We start from the raw sequence: 18183 nt of genomic DNA on the forward strand, positions 1-18183 counted from the left end.
GCTTCCTCACGTCACGAACGGGAATCGAACCCAGGTCTCTCCAACCAAAAGGCTTCGTCTATATCGACTAAGCTACAGAGGCTCAATCAGTTTAATGTTGCAAAGTGTAAGGTTTTGAAATTTGGTAAGCGATGATGAGATGCAAAGTATACCTTTCATGGGAAAACATTAAAGGAGGTAGAGGATGAGAGATCTGGGAGTGGTGGTGAAGGACCCGAAAATCAGGGGCCACATTGCACAAATTGTGAAGTAGTCTCATTGGATAATGGCAATGATGTTGAGGGTCTTGACATGTAGAAATAAAGAGGTTATGATTCCATCGTATAAGGCCTTGATTAGGGTCTCATGTGTAAGGATATGTTACAAAGAGTCCAGAGAAGATTTACAAAGGTGGTAAGTGAATTTTTGAATGTTGAGTATGAAGACAAAGTGAAAGAATGTAAATTGCAAAGTCTCATGAATAGGAGAAGGAGGGGAGGGATATGATTGTGACATATAAATTAGTCAGGGATTGTCATCAGGTTAACAATGGAAGAAATGGCATGTCACCAAGTCCTCTGCCATTTAAGAACTCTATTATACGTAACATAATATAGGACTTTGTGACATGCAGTGTTTATGGCATGTATGCTTCCTAGGAGTTGGATAGATGGCGGGTGAGAAAAAGGGGAGTGCGTATATGCACAAAATGCAGGCAGTGGGAGGAAATCAATGAATTAGATATTCCGATAACCGACCTAGTTGCTTCAGGGACGGGAAACGAATGTAGGGAGACAAGTAGTATGATAGGAGAGAATGACGAGTGAAGTATGAATGAGAAAATAAGAGTCGGGAGTGTGGAAGGATTGAATGACTGTGAAGTTTACGGAGATGGTTTTGATTGATTAAACGAATGGCGAGTAAGAGTGATTAACTTGCAGAGAAGGATAGATGACCTGAAAGAGGAGGTGGAATGTCTTGTGAACGAGATGAGATTAGAGAGATGAGATTAGGAGAATGGAAGAGATGTATGCAAGGCGAATCAGAGTAGGAGTGAGAGAAAGTTTTGGGAATGATAGAAGAGGAGAGAATAGAAGCAGTAGGAGAGCGGGAATGAGTGAGAGAGAGAGAGGTATGGGAAGGATAGAAGAGGAGAGTATAGAAGCAGCAGGAGAGATAGGTTTGGGAATGATAGAAGAGGAGAGTATAGAAACAGTAGAAGAGAGGGAATGAGAGAGAGAGTTATGGGAATGGAAGAAGAGGAGAGAAAACAGGAACAGTAGAAGAGAAGGAATGAGAGAGCGTAATGAGAATGATAGAAGAGGAGAGAATGGAAACAGAAGAATGTGAGAGAGCACTGGAATAGAGTGATGTCAGGAAGGCAGGGAACACACAAAGAAAATGTTAGAAAAGAGAGAGAGAGAGAGAGAGAGAGAGAGAGAAATGCATGGGAGCAATCGAGGAACAGGGTGGTAAGAGGTGTAATGTATGGGGGACTCAATGAGCCATGGTGTGCAAGATAGGATGTGTGAGGAGGGTTTGTCTGGAGGAATGATAGAAAGTGTGGCTATGGCAATTAAGAGGAGTGAAAGGGCAGATGAGATGATTGTGATGATAGGAAAAAATGACGTGAGAGGTAATGTAAATAGGGAAGTGAGAGATATGAGAATTCTTGCTTGAGATAGTACAAAAGAAGACGCAGAGAGGAAAGATAGTGTGCGTATTGCCTAGGTATGATAGTGACGAGCTGAGCAGAAGAGCAGCAATATTGAATAACATAATAGCTAGAATGTGTCAGAAGAGAGGATTGGAATATGTGGATAGAGGGTGTTTGAGGCCAGAGAGAAATTGTATGTGAGAGACCGCTTGCATTTGAATGAGGAAGGGCGTAGGAATCTGGAGACATTGCTGTTCTGAACGAGTCAGTGTGTCAATGCAGGGAAACTAGAATGTCCAAGGTGGATGGTAGTAGGGGTGGACTCGTGCACTTGGGAGGAGGGGGACGACACCAGGTAAGGCTGAGCCCAGTGGAGTCTAGAGGGGATAATGCTGGGTACAGAAACAGTGGCATTTTTATGCTTTATACTAATCCCAGTAGTATCCGGAATAAAGGAGACGAATTGGTGGCGCTGATAGCATCAGCCTGGACAAAGATTATTGGGATCACTGAGACGTGGGTGACAGAAGAGGATATAATAACAGGAATAGAAGTAGCAGGGTACAACATTTTTCGCCAGGATAAGAAGGGAAAGCATGGTGGTGGAGTACTGCTTATGATAAGTGACGACTTATGTCCTCTAAGAGTGGATCCTTTGGAAGGCAGTGACACTAATGATTTTGAAAGCATATGGTATGAGGTAGAGATGGGCAAGATGCACAGAGGGTGGGGACCAGGAGATGTTTAGACAGTTGAGCTTGGCAATTGCAAGAAGAATGATTGTTATGGAAGATTTTAACTACAGCAGTATAAATTAGGGAGAGGAAGATGCATGTAGCAATAAGGGAATGAATTTCTAGAATTCTTAGGCAACATGTAACAGAGGGAACAAGAGGTTCAAGAATTTTGGATTTGGTCATAGCATCAGAAGAGTTGATAATAACTGATATGACATCTCTCCCACCAGTGGGAGAGAGTGACCATGTGGTTTTGACTTGGAAGATGAATAGATATGCAGGAGTATCAAAGAGACGGGAACATATGTGGAATTATAAGGCAGGTGATTATAACAGTCTTAGACATCAACTTTGGGAAGTTTCATGGATGGAGGAATTGGAAGGCCAAGATATCATTAGTGCTTGGGAAATTATGAAGGAATATTTGTTAGCAGCAACAGTAAGCTGTATTCCACAAGTGAAGAAGAGGACACAATTCGGTGTAAAGTGAATTACAAACAATATTAACAGGAACTGCATTTGAAAAAGAGGCTATGGAAGAGATATAAGGAGACAGGTGAAGAGCAGATGCATGAAGAATATAAGACACAGGCCAAGAGAGTGACTAGTATGGTAAGAAAGGCAATACTGGAATACGAGAAGAGATTGGCCTTAAAATCCAAAGAAAATTCTAGGAATTTTTTAGCTATGTGACAAGTAGGAGGAGAAATGATTGTGGAAGAATGACATTGTGGGATAAAAATGGGAATGAGTGACTGCTGCAGAGGACATAGTGGAATTGTTCAATGAACACTTTCTTGATGTATTTCATCCTGGAGGAGTAAATTTTAATACTAGAGGCAGTGGTGTAGCTAGAGCTTTTGCCACCCCTCTCTATACACACCAAAAATACTACAAAAAGCCCAAATGACATATTTACTTTTTGAAGTAAAACTTTAATTTCAACATTCTAAAATGTTATTTTTCTTTTCTTTTCTGTTAGCAAAATCGATAACATTGGCGAAGTCTATTTCATAGTAATGTAGGTACAGTAACTCTTGATCAATTTTATTTAGAAAAACTCCTCTCACAACTAGCAACACTTACAGCAATTGTGGGGAAAATTCGCAGTAGTATTACAATATTTGAAAATGAGTTCTCGAGACCGTATTTTAGAATTAACTGCAAAAATTCAAAAAAGTTCAAAGTGCTGCCCAGGCGGACTGCCCCCCACTCCCTAGCTTTGCCTCTGACTAGAGGGATAGGGCAAGTTCGAGACTTAGAGGTGCAGGAGGAGAGCATGTTCCAAATATTGAGTACTCTGGATGTCAGTAAAGCTGTGGGACTGGATGGTATTTCACCATGAGTTTTGAGAGAATGTGCTAAAGAACTGACAGCTCCTTTGACCTGGCTTTTCAATGAAAGTGTGGCTACAGGAAAGGTGCCCAGGGAATGGAAGGAGGGTAAGATAGTGCCATTGCATAATGCCAGTAGCAGACTGGAAGTGTCTAATTATAGGCCAGTTTGTGTGTCATCAGTAGTTAGTAAGATCTTGGACAAAGTAGTTAGGGACTGTATACCACACTGGGCAGATGAGGGAAATGTTATCTGTGAGAGTCAACATGGATTTGAGAAGGGATGCTCTTGTTTTAGTAATATGCTAGCCTTTTATAGTAAAGTTACAAGAGCAGTAGATGAGGGAAAGGCATATACTGCCATTTTCTAGGATTTAGCGAAGGCATTTGATAGGTGTGCCACATGATAAGCTGATATTTAAGTTGCAGCACATGGGTTTGGATATAAGGTTGGTCAACTGGATTCAGGATTGGCTATCCGAGAGGTATCAGAGAGTTGTGTATGGTGGGGCAGTTTCGAGGAGGCAGAGGGTTACAAGTGGGGTCCCACAGGGCTCAGTACTGGGACCTATATTGTTTAACCTTTATATCAATGATATTGTCAGTGGATTGCAGGGGGATATTCAGTTGTTTGCAGATGATATGAAGATGGGGAGGGTTATTACTAACAGTGCAGATGTGGTAGTTCTGCAAGAGGATTTGAATAAGCTAGATAGATGGGCAAATGAATGGGGATTTCGGTTTAATGCAGCAAAATGTAAGGTCTTGAGGTTTGGGACACATCGATGGGACGCTGCATAATCTATTGGAGGAGCTATTCTGGAGGAAGTAGGGGAGACAAGATCTGGGGTTGATGATTGATAGAAACCTGAAATTCAGGGGACATATTGCAAAAGTGGTGAAGGCAACACAGAGGAGTGCTGCAATAATGAGAAGGAAGAGCTGACCTGCAGAGATAAAAGAGTTATCATTCTGTTGTATAAGACCCTGATCAGACCACACTTAGACTAGTGTTCTCAGATTTGGTCTCTAGGATTTGAAAGGGATATATTCACTGTGGAAAGGGTACAAAGGCAGATAACAAAGATGGCTTCAGGACTGTACAATGTTAGTTATGAGGATCAGCTGAGGGAATGTGGACTGCAGAGTTTGGTGGATAGAAGGAGAGGTGATATGATTGAGACTTTTACACTGTTGAGAGGTGGTTACAGGGTTGACACTGCAGATTTCTTTCGCTTTACTGCAATACTCAGGATGCTGACCAACATAGATAGAACAGTAGTGATTCCCCTGTATAAATTCCTGAGCAGGCCACATCTTGATTACTGTACTCAGATTTGGTTGCTCAGATTCGAAGTGGATAAATTAACCTTGGAGAGGGGTGCAAACACGATTACAAAAATAATATCAAGGTTGTACAATGTTAACTGTACAACTGGATGAGGATAGAATGAGGGCATGTGAACTGCAGAGTTTGGTAGATATGAGAGGTGATATGAGTGACACATTTAAACTATTGAAAAGTAGTTACATGGGAATTTTTTCATATTATTATTATTATTATAATTATTTCACACCTCCAGGGAGTCCAAAGACTCATTGAGGGAGGGCACCTCTGCTCTACAGCTCCGTCTCCACTACTCAATCCACAAACTGACCGGAACAACACCAACGCCATCTACTGCTGACAACCACCACTAGTATTTCCACAGACAATCACAAATATCCATGCCCACAGCAGGATTCGAACCCACAGCCTTTTGGCTGGAGAGCGGATATGCTAACCACTCGGCCAGTCAGGCTGGCAATATAGTAAACAACAGAAAGGAGGAAGCTTGGATGGTGAATGAGTTTTATGACTCCATGCAGATTCTGAATAATAATAATAATAATCATAACCATTTCTCAAACCATGAGAATTATTATGGTTACAGTTCAAATGAATGAGGGATACAAATGACACATCATTTACATCAGCATACTGCTTACTGTAATGTAATTACATGTCTCCATATACTGTATGTCTGCTAAGAGAGTTAAAAGGTTTGAACTAGTAGCAATTATTATGTATATAATAAAAAATTACACATACATAAAGTTAAGAATTTTTTTAATTACAAAAATTTTATGTACAATTTACAACAAAATTTATACATCAAAGGTGAAAATAAAAAGTATATGTATTCAGTGCAAATACTAGCAATCACAACCATGATTCCCAGCCAAAATAAACACGCATCAGTATGTTTGGATCTGTTGCTTGATCAATCAAACACTCCACCTAATGAAAAAAAAAAAAAGTTTGATTTAGGGAAAAACAACACTGATATCTAAATAAAATGTACTGAAATAGATGTGATATTTCTTACTTGGGGGATACTAATGTCATTCCTATTTTTATAATAATACATATTAAATGAAACCAACCTTTTAGAATAATGTGCATATTCATATGTGACTCAAATAATCCTGAATTTTGAAGTAGCATTCTTTTTTTATGATGACCCCACACATGAAAGGAAGATCACAGGACCTATATCACTACAGTGCTATGTGTAAGTGATTAAGGAGATAGAAGAAGCCTACTGATATTTCTTAAAGAGTTGGAGATTGTACTCTATGGGAAAAAAGTATTGGGAGAACCTTCTAAAGAACAGAGATGGATGGAATGGAATAAAGGAAGACAATGAGAAGGTTGTTGGGTATGCTTGGAGTTAGATAGTGTATGGGTATTGGCCAGTGTCTGCTATAGTTCTTACATGGTTACAAGAAAGTGGAAGAATGGTAGTGGTCAATCCAGAGGAGCCCATGAAAGTACTTAAAAAAAAAAAAAGGCACAGTGCATAAACAGAGCACCTATGGGAAAGTGAATGAAGGGAGTGAAGTCTGTGAGGGAAGGGTCACCTATTAATTGACTTGTCCTCTTCTGAACATCATCATAGGAAAGTATTGGGCACGCATTCCCAAATGTGGTAACAATATTCCAAGTTGGCTGGATCTGGGACTTATAAAATGTTAGGAGTTGAGAGGAGGAGAAGTAATGTTTTGAATGAAAAACACCAAATTTTTAGAGGCTGAGAAGACAATGTGAATAATGTGTTTGGGCAAGGATAAAATTGGGACATTATCAAAAGTAAGGAGTGAGGCAGGATCTTTTTTTTTTTTTTTTTAATTTTTTTTTTTATGGGTAGTAAGAAAGACTTGAGTTTTATGGCATTGAAATTTACTAAGTTATCTTCACTCCATTTGAGAATGTCAAGGAGATCAATGTTTAAGTCACTGGTTTATGGAAGACCTTGAGGCTTTGATGATTTGAATACCACATGGTTTCTCGAATGAGGAAGAGGAATGAAGAGTACTGTCATCAGCAAAGCTGTGAATAGGATTTGAAGTCAAAGAGAGAAGGTCATTAATGTAAAGAAGGAGGATTGCGGGTAGAAATACAGAACCCTACAGGTACTTCAGCACTGACAGAGAAATCTGATGAGAGAAAGCCATTCACCATGACAGGAAATGAATGACCAATGAAGAAGCTAGCAATCCAATCAGGGAATGCAGGAGGGAGGTAGATCATAAGATGGTAGCTTATTAAGGTCTCGATGCCAGATACAAATGAATACCTTTGAAATATCGTGAGTGACAACATGGGTTTCTCCAAATCTTTCTATGGCCTGTATCCAAAGGTAGATGAGATTAAGCTAGGAGGTCAGCTTTAGAAAGAGAATGGCAAAATCCATATTGGTGATCGTTAATTAAATGATGCATCTGGTAGTCAAGAAGTTGGTTTTTGATAACCTTCTCCACCACTTTTGAAAGTACCGAGGTGGGAGCAGTGGACAGATGCCTGACTTTTGCCTCTCTTTTTGGATATAGGCTGAATGTGGGCTTGCTTCCATGCTGTTGTTGTGCAGATACCAGTAGAATATAACATCTTATATAGGTGATACAGGATGGGTGTTAATTCTGAAGCACAAATTTTGAGTACAATTGTAGGAATACCATCTGGACCAGGAGCCTTATTAGAATCAAGCGATTAATCAGGTGAAAGTTCAAAGGAGGCATGCAGTGCAAAGTATGTGATAGTGTGGTAGGTGATTTGCCTTGGTCATCCAGGCAAGTGTTGGAGAAAAAACTGATGCCAGAGGTCCACCTTTTCCTCAGGTGAGGTTACCATCAGGATGCAGGAGTGGTGAGAATATGGAAGGGCAGAAGTTACACTCAGGCAAGTTTACTGCATTTCATTCTTATGAAGTCTGCTTTGGAATTATTAATAATTTTTTTTTCACTTGTTTTGGAATGTTGTGTAAGCTGAATTAGTAGCTGAAGTTTTTAATTTAAGCTAGTGAACATATGCTGCATTTTTATCATAGGAGGCACATTCTTTTAGAGAACAATTTTGTTAACTATTTGTGTTAGGTCATGACTGACTACAAATGATTAGCTTCCCTTCCAGCTTGTTCTGTGAAGTTGGAGTAGGGGAGTCAGTTTGTGTTATGATGTTAAAGTTCCCTAGCAAAAGTAATATTAATAATGATAATTATTAATATTACTTTTATTAATATTAATAATTAATCAGTAAATTAATTCATTTACTGATGTTTATAAAGTTTCAGGATTCTTCTTCAGAAGACTTTTCCCATTTATGTCCAATGCTGATTAACTTGCATAGTTTGGCTAACAGAGAATTTTCATACTTAAAGGCTAGAAACTGAACTAAAGCAATTAACAGTTAACATTTTATATTGTAGTCATGATTAGTATATAATATCATACTACATTATCATTCATTCACTGTCCATACACTCACCACCCTCTCTGGTAATGCAGTCCATTCACATCATCTTTTGTACATAAAATTTACTCTGACTTCCTCTTTTACCACATGATTATTCAATTTCCAGGATTCTTTGCACGTCTGTTTGAGGTTTCGTGGCTCAAGGATGGCTATGGTCATACGGTATATTATCATAGCAGTATGCAAGTTAAAAAAATATAGCAAAATATGACAAAAACGAATACAGATAAAAATGTATATAATTGTACTTCTAAAAAGAAACATGTACAAAAACAATGGATAAAAAGCAGATGCAAAATGATGAATGAAAAAGTGTAAAAAGTCCATGAAATATAAATAAAAAAATAAGGTAATAAGGTATAAGGTATTTACCATATACAGAACATGAATGATCTGTATATGGTAAAAGATGATTGTCCATAAAATTTAAAAAATAATGAATCATCTGTTGCATAGTGTATAAAGCTCAGACAGATTATGAGTGTGGCTAAAATAATGACTCTGCTCATTCATGAAATGAGGACAGTCCATTAAAATACTATGAACGATGAGTCTGGCACTGCACATGCACATTATCACTCATCAACAGGAAAAAGTGTGTGATTATGACTCATGCAGAGCTGAGCAAATATAATTTACTCTGTTCAAACCCTATACAGACTAGCAGAGAGTTTGAACAACAAATTAAACCTGATTTTAAATATCTCAGGCTTAATTTCATAGAGCTTAAGCTCTACATCCCAATCTACCAATTGTCAACAATATGTTCAACACACATACTGTTCCCTTTGCAAGAAAATATATTTCTGAATCATATTTTTGTGCTGATTTCAAATATGTTTTTAAAATTTTTCTATCACATACCATTCTGGATAAAAACAAAAGGTCCTATATGAGCTATTTTGCCTATTGTGATGCAATTACATCCTGCTGTTATTGCATCAACCATGCCTAGTTAACAAGAGATGGTGCAACACATTACATTGTTCCACATTAGCCTACACAGTCCATTTGGTGTGCGAGTCTTGGATATAGTGAGTCGTATTTTCTGTGTGACAAAAAATGCCTCGATGTGCCACTTCTCCTAATTTGTTTTGCTATATGTGTATGGGGAGTTCACCCCAAAGAAAAAGTAGAGACCATTTACAAGGTTAATTAAGGAAGCCCACAAATATTATTTCGGTTGTAAGGTAGGTGATCAAGATAAAAGCTGGGCTCTGCAAGTGTTGTGCAATTTGTGTGGTTAGTCTACAGGCTTGGCTGAAAGGAAATGCCATTTGATGTTCCAATGATTTAGGAAGAGAGTCAACCAATCATTTCACTGACTGGGCACAGATGGAAGAGCCATCTCTGCCCAATGTGACAGTAAAGAACACAAGAGAATAAAAACTGTAAGAGCAAAACACCAAAATGCTCTGTGACCTGAGCATGCCAAAAGAAGGATGAAAAAGGAGATACAAAAGTTAAAAAACAGAGCAATGTATCTCATACAACAGTAGCAGCAAAATCTGCTAAACCCTCTTATGCTAAGATGACAACTCTAAATAAATTTAAGTTGAGGTGTTGACACATATGTCAATCTGGCCTTGTTGCACTTTCAACATACCAGAAAGATATGACTTGCTTGCTATCTCCTTTGAGTGAATGAAAGAGAAATATCATTATGGACTCTCTCTCAAAGATATGCCAAAAACAGTCTCACAACACAAAAATCCCATATTAATGATCCATATTAAAAATATAATGTAACATGCACCACAGAGAATCAAAGATATGCCTTCTGATCCTGTATTAGATGGCCTATCAACAGAGAGCATGGATACATCTGCTCCCCCCACCTCAGAGAGATAAAATAATTAACATGAAGTGCCCTAGAGGAAATTGGATTTGATGAAGTCTCGAATATTTTTTCAGAAGAACAAGAAATGATGGATAGTAGATGTTCATAATTTCTGAAAAAGAAAAAATCCAATACTAATGAAAAAAAAAACCCCTCTAAACACAGGAAGCCAGATGTTACCATGAAAAAGAAATAACGAAGACATTCTTACAACTGAATGTAGCGAATTCTGACAAAAAAATAAACGACATCAAGCCTCTCTTGCAGAAGTATAAACCAATATACTTCTGCCTACAGGAAACATACCTGAAGCCAAACAATGATTCAGCTCTCTATAATGTTACCATAATTCATGAAGACAAGACAGGGGATGGACCTGCCCACAGAGAAGTTGGCAACTATACCCCCATCCAATAAATCCAAATTAATACCAGCAAAGAAACAGTTGCTATCCGTCTCTCAGTCAGAAATGTAATAACAGTATGCCTACTTACCTCCTTCTCAAGAGATATATCTCAAGATGACCTTGATAATGTCATATGACAGTTATCATCCCCCTTACTTGGGGGATGGTAACTGTTTTAATGGGAGATTTAAAGGGACATGACACTATAGGGCCAAACAAACATCAGAGGAAGAGTTGTTGAGTGAATACTCAATAACCACACTCTCTCCCATTTAAATACAGGATGCAACACCTTTCACAAGCCTTTCTTAGCATTCACCAAATGCTTAGAAAAAAGGGTGATCAGAAACTGTCTGCTCACCCTCTATGTTTAATAGGTCATCATCAGTTTCCCATTTACAATGGGAAACTGATGACAATCTATTTGGAGAGATCACTTTCCTGTTATATCTACTTTTCTGCATTGGCAGCCATGTACTATACCGTAGATATCATGGCTGAGAATAGAGCAAGCTGACTGGTCCACATTTTTCTCATTAGTTGAATTTATGATTTCAAAAACCATATTGTATTTTTTTCCAAAACATGATATGGTTTCTGAAAATATCATTCTGTTACTGATCATCTAGTCTGGCTGGATGTATCTATTAGAGATGCCTTCCTAAAACACAAGCAAGGGAAGCCCAGAAGAAAGCTTGGGACATTTACCACAGATACTCCACAACAACAAACCTAACTGCTTTGAAATGTGTCCTAGCTACATCCATCATCAAAGCCAAAAAAAAGAAGATAACAAGAGCAACAAAAAGTAAAGAAGTAAGAGATAAAATCTGAAAAAATGAAACGCAAATACACCACCCATCAGATCTCCATCTTAAAACATAATGGATACATACTTGCCAATCCAGCAGTAATTGCTGACGCACTCAGTGAGATTTTTTTTCAGAAATATCAGTAACATCTTCATATCCCTTGAGTTCGTTGCTCAAAAAACCAAAGCAGAAAAACAAGAAATCCAGTTTTCTTTGAATAGCACAGAATATAACAGGCCATTTACCAAACAAACTTTATTTTCTTAAATGCAGTCCAACTACATTTGGTCCAGATAATATCCATTATGAGATGGTTAAACATCTTCAATGTCTTCCATGGATCAACTGTTGTTGCACCTTTATAACGGAATTTGCTGCTAGAGCATTTTTCTGGATAGCTTTCAGAAAGCAATTATAATTGCTTTCCTAATCTAGGAAGGATTCAAAATTGTCAAATAACTACTCTTTAATTGTGCTGACCAACTGCTTGTGCAAGTTTCTGTAAAAAAAATTCAACAACTTTTGTCTTTTATGGTTTCTGAAGAGGACCTACCTCCCCCCCCCCCCAAACACAATATGACTTCTGTAAATATCATTCTACTACAGATCATCATCTATTCTGGCTGGAGGCATCCATTAGAGATCATCAAATTCCTGACATGTACCCTCAAGGGAGATGCCTTCCTAAAACACAAGCATCAAGTATCGGTTTTCTTTGATACGGAAGAAGAATCAAGGTTAACTCAATAACCACACAACTTCTTCCAAGTAATAATTACGGTAATACGCTGTAAGTTGACAACTTCACCATCTCCATTCATTCATGCAATATGAGAGTCACAGAAAGATGGTTGCAGCAAACCATTGACCATTGCTCAAAATCTGTGCTTGTGAATGGGTTTAGATTTTCACAGTAGAAGAGACAATTGTGTGAAATGTTTGCCACAGATGTGGTCTTCATTCTGAAACCAGAACTCTGTCCAGTATAAACATCAATTCAAGTTGCAACAGAAGCTAAGTTCTTGGGACTCGTATTTGACATCAAACTTGGCTTCCTCCCTTACATACATCAGTTAAGAGACAAGTACCATAAAGTAATGAACATTTTCTTATCTTCCACATCTTAGAGATGACTGTTTTTCTTTGCTTATTTTGTACAGGGCATTGCTAACATTAAAACTTGATTATGGGACCTATGCTTCTTCCATGGACAGTACTCTGTAATGGCTAGAGACTATTCACCATCAAGCTATCAGAACTGCAACTGGATCATTTATAATATTACCTATTTCTAGTCTGTACATTAAGGTAAATGAACCACCTTTGTTGCTTTGATGTCAACAGCTGTGGCTTTTATATGGAATGAATATAAAATCCCTGCCAGACCATTCCACATGGCCAACTTTTTGTCCACAATGGGAAAATCTTTACAACACTCTACAGATTGCTATAAAACCCTTTGGTTTGCAAGTAAAAGCTCCCCTTACTTCACATTCACATTAATAACATGGTGTGCAGTCACAAATGCAGACACCTTTGACCCCTTTGAACAGACGCGCAAATGGCACAGCAGGTAAAATTCTTAGTGTTGCAGTGGTTTTAAATCATCAAGAAGGTGAGGCAGGATGTCTGTGCTGAGACAACAGCACACCCAAAATTCAGTGCCTGTGATTGGTTATTGTGTCAACCAATCCAAGTGCACATTGTCTTTTGTCATGAATTGCTGTTTTGCTTTCTGAATTTCATCTGTTTTGCATGCATGAAGTGTAAAATGACATGTTTAGAACACCAATGTAGACAAGTTTTTAATATATAATTTTGTATAAATAATTTATAACTTTATTTTGCCCATATTTACAATGAGAAGCAGTGTTGACAATCTACCGAATGTCCTGTTTTCTGCCAGAGCTTTCGTGGGTTGTATGATTATAGTAGAAGGAGGTTGGAACTTGTGTATAAATAAATAAGTAAAATGAGTTATTGCAACCTTTCTTTGGTTGAATCCAGAAAAATAATAATTTCTCAAGTGATTACTTTTTTTCTGATTTCTGTGCATACTTATATGGCTGTGTTTAAAAATCAAATCAAAATTCAAATTATCAGGCCTCATTCTAGGCATGATAATTTGGTTGTTAACCTTTTCAAAGTCATGGAGCATTTTTGATTATAAGAAAAATTTGGGGGAACGCTAAAAGCATTAGGATAATAAAACTAACAATAAACATATGCATGGACTTGCCTTTTATAAAAATGGAACTTATTTAATGTGAATGAGCTTGTCAGCTTTTACAGATTTCAGCAATATCTGGTCTAATATGTGATATAGCTACCCTCATCTCTTTGTCTATATTAGTAAGTCTTTCACGCTTTTTAGTTTTTATATGGATTAATATTGAGAAACCGAGCTCACACAAATATGATGTTGAAAACTATAACAAAATTTTCAGTGCCCTTGTGGAGAGAGGGTATTCGGGTTGGACAAAAATCCAAAATTCCTCAAGAGTTATTTCAGAGAATTTCATTTTTAGAGTATGATCCGTTGACAAGGAAACTAATTGTTCTTGTAACAAAAATTCACAACTCGATGTATTAACTGTGCCAAAGGGGTTTCGTATTCAGTCATAATTGTATGTATTTAAGGAAGGAAAGTAACTCGAAATCTTTTCTTCCAATATTGTTAATTGTTCTGTTATAATGGAAATAATTCTCTCGGCATTTTTATTCAAAGTAGCCAATTACATTCAGAACTGTCATATGACATCTTTCACCAGCAGAACACTTGTAACCAGTTTGTGGAACACTGGTTAAGAACTGCTCTAGTAATTGCCAGTGATAATCTAATATCACCACGAAACGTAAACTCTTGGTTCACATAAACGGCATGCATGAAGCATAGTTATTGTTTATTTGTCCTTTATGCTTTCCATATTTAAGATTATATTAATTGATAAATTAAAGTATTCAAAGTTATCCTACAATTAATTGCATTGGACCAATTAAGATGAGCACTGATGCATTATGAACGTTTAAAACTTTCATAGATAAATAAAAAGGCCTGGTTGGCTGAGTGATTGGTGTATCCACTCTCTAACCAAAAGGCTGTGGGTTCAAATCCTGTCGTGGGCATTGATGATTGTGACTATCTGTGAAAATACTAGTGGTGGTGGTAGTGGGCAGTAGATAACGTTAATGTAGATGAGGTGGTTCACTGTAGTTGGTAGACTGAGTGGAAGAGACAGAGTTGTAGAGTAGGTGCCCTCCCTCGATGAGTCTTTGGAGGTGTCATGTAATAATAATAATAAAATAATGCAATCATATGGTTAAATCTATATGAATTTTGTAGTGCAGGTTGCATAAGCCACACAACAGCACATCCAACCTAAATGGGCACGCAATGCCACTGATTTCAAGATATGTTAAAGGGAACAGAAAAATTAATCATCTTTTCAAGTTGAGCAAGTGTATGGTTAAGGGAGTAAGGAGAGATTTTTCTATTGAAAGTGAAGAGAGTTTTGACCAGTCTTTTATGATATGCTTGCCAACTGGAAACAGAGATGTATAAAACTCAGCACAATCTCCATTTTCAATGAAGCTATGTGAAAACCTGTCCACATATAACTATTATTACTATGCTCTCACCTGCTGTTCGGTTGTGAGACCTGATGACCGGTGAATTGCGCGGGTATTAGATATTTCTTTTCCTGTGCACACTTTTACGCATGTCTGGTAGAAGTTCTCTCTTCTTGAATGCCCTAATTTCACTTCTTCCCTAAAGAAAAATAAATAATGTATCTTAAAAAAATTATGATAAATAAATAACAGATAGCACACACACACACACACACACACACACACACACATTGTCGAGGAACAAAGCTACTGTAGTAAGTGATGTAATTTTGGATTAAAAAGCATGAGAAGAGAAAAAGCCTAAGCTTTATCAACAAGGAGCTGACCCCTTAACTTACCTGCCAAAGGGTGTCAGCTCCTTTCACCACCAAGGCCACTAATTAAATGTTTAACATTACACTTAGTTTATAAAGTACCAAAACTTTATACTTAGCAATAAAGTACAGTTATCTCCTTCAGATATCCTTCCACTAATTAATATAATAATATCTGACAATTATTTTAAAATGTAATCCTATTACTATTAGATTAAAATTCACTGGCATATACGAGAAAGAAAAATATTTTTTAAATCTGGTTAACAAGATTGAATCATCACATAAATCCAAAAGTATATCATAAACAAATATCAGAATTTACTTGCACTTCTCAACTTATCATCCTTACTATACAAAAACAGTAGTCACATTAACACAATTTATTATTATTATTATTATTATTGCACCCTCTATAGAGTATACAGCAGACCCATTGTGGGAGGTTCATTCAACTATCAACATATTTATTATACTGAATCTTAAAATTCTTAACACTCCTTGCATTAACAACATATCCCTGTAATGAGTTCCATTCACTCACAATTCTCCATGTAAAAAATCTACTCCTCACAACCTTCTTCACCACACTCTTAACTTCCAGGGATAACTTCCAGGGATGACCATTGGTTCTTCTTCTCTAGCCTTCTTCTACTTTTTTTATAATTCCCTCTAGATTAATCTGATAAAATTCCCTCACTAACTTGAATGACACTATCATATCATATCATATCACCTGTTTTTCCTCTATCCACCAAGCTCTGCAATCTACGTCTCAACCTCTTTTCATAGTCCATTCCAGAGTCCTAATATTATCTTTGTCACTCTTCTCTCCAATGTTTCCACATCTCAATGAAAACCAGGTGACATTTATTACTAAGAATTAATAAAATTATTAATAAATAAATTATTAAAATACAATAATAATAAACAACTACTCATCATTTAAAAAAAAAAAAAGACACATTTTGAAGACATGCGTTTTTTTTTTGTCTCTTCCAGCAGGACTTGACAAATTATCCAAAATCTTACTTGTGATGAAAATAATATAATTGCTTCCCCCCATTTTATGATGATATGCTCAGTAAGTTCAATATGAGTTCCATAAAATTATCGAGGGTGCTATATTGTTGTATGGAAAACACTTCCTCTATGTGAGAATCATACAAAGAAGGATAAATCAATAAATATGAAGACTATGAGGCATAGTAAAAACCACACTGACTTTTTGAAAAATAACTTACTACATTTTGTTAGCATTGGAATATCAATATCCTCAATAGTGCATGTAATATGTCATTTCAGTCAAAAATCATTTCCCCTTAATCTAAAAAAAAAGTTCCCATATTCATTCATAAAGAGCTTCCGTAGTTCAGTTGGTATAGATGAAGCCCTTTGGTCGGAAAGACCTGGGTTCGATTCCCATCTATGATATGAGGGACCTTTATTTGGTCTCTTTCAACTAAAGGTGAGTTAGCTGGTCTCATATGGAGGTAGAGAGTTTTTTCACCCCAAAACTCAGATTTTTCATCCCTCAGAACAGGCAAACTGGCCCATGAACACATGGATCTACAGTCATTAATATTTACCCTTAGGGGATGCAGCAAAAAAATGACAAGCCGCATGTGTTAATTCATCATAAACCCCTCATTAGGGGAAACTCTATCCATCTTAAGTGATGAAGGGAACGGAAGGATATTCATAATATCTTTATAGATGTTATGAAATATAGCCAGCAAACATACCTATAAGCATTCCAATTATAAAAGGGTGTTCACCACCAAGAAAAACTACAAGACTTAATAAAACATAAAACAGTAATGCCATTTGATATATTATTATGTCATACCCATTGTTTACAAATTCAACTGTCAACCTGGATGCAATATCCTCAATACTAGCCTATTTGCATCAATCCACACAGAAAAAACACAAAAGAATGTTATAACATACTGAAATATAACTATTACGTGCCATCCAATTACAACACGACCTGTATATTTAAATTGTTACCATCACATTATTATATAAAAATGAAGAGAGAGAGGGTTAAAGTACATAACTTTGGAGTGCTCCAGCATTGGTGTGGAAATCTGAATTGTAGTGAGTGACCAGTGAGAAAGTTGGAGATCCAGTAACACAGGGTTGGAAGGCAGACCAATGAATGGTAGTTTGCTAAGTAGACCCCCCATTAAATGCTTTTGAGACATTGAAAGCAACAACATGAGTTTCTCCAAATTTTTCCATGGCTTGAGTCCAGAGGTGGGTGTTTAAAGCTCAATCAGCTGTGGAATTAGAGTGGCAGAATCCATATTGTCGGTCACTAATTAGTTGATGGGTATCTAGGTGGTTCAGAATTTGCTGTTGATGACTTTCTCTATAGTTTTAAAGAGAACAAAGGTGAGAGCAATCGGATGATAGTTTGTTGGCTGACTTTGATCCCTTTTCTTTGGAATGAGCTGGATGTGGGCCTATTTCCAACCTGTAGGCTATGTGCTAGTTGAATAGGACAGATTGAAGCGATGATACTGGATAGCTGTTAGTTCTGGGGCACAAGTTTTTAACACAGCAGTTGAGATATCATCCATCAGGACCAGAAGCAGATGTCTTGTTTATGTTCAGATCATTAAGGATTCTTCAGATTTCTTTCTGGTGAAAGACTAAGAGTGACATGGAGTA

At 37.2% G+C, this 18183-nt stretch overlaps 1 protein-coding gene across 3 annotated transcripts in view; it reads right to left on the reverse strand.

The window, feature by feature from the left end:
- Positions 1 to 5800: 5800 nt before the first annotated feature.
- LOC150103013 (DNA-dependent protein kinase catalytic subunit-like) overlaps positions 5801 to 18183 on the reverse strand; it is an 847149-nt gene continuing 834766 nt past the window's right edge. For all 3 annotated transcript variants that reach the window (XM_090397444.1, XM_090397443.1, XM_090397442.1), the window contains 2 exons: positions 15200 to 15329; positions 5801 to 5988 (listed from right to left, as the gene is read on the reverse strand). In XM_090397444.1, coding sequence (XP_090253570.1) covers positions 5911 to 5988; positions 15200 to 15329 — 208 coding nt within the window. In that variant the 3' untranslated portion in view covers positions 5801 to 5910. The remainder of the gene's footprint in view (positions 5989 to 15199; positions 15330 to 18183) is intronic.

The sequence above is a fragment of the Typopeltis vanoorti genome, chromosome 9 (genome assembly GCF_054136105.1).
Source record: "Typopeltis vanoorti isolate ZY-2024b chromosome 9, IOZ_Tvanoo_1.0, whole genome shotgun sequence".
Lineage (NCBI taxonomy): Eukaryota > Metazoa > Arthropoda > Arachnida > Uropygi > Thelyphonidae > Typopeltis > Typopeltis vanoorti.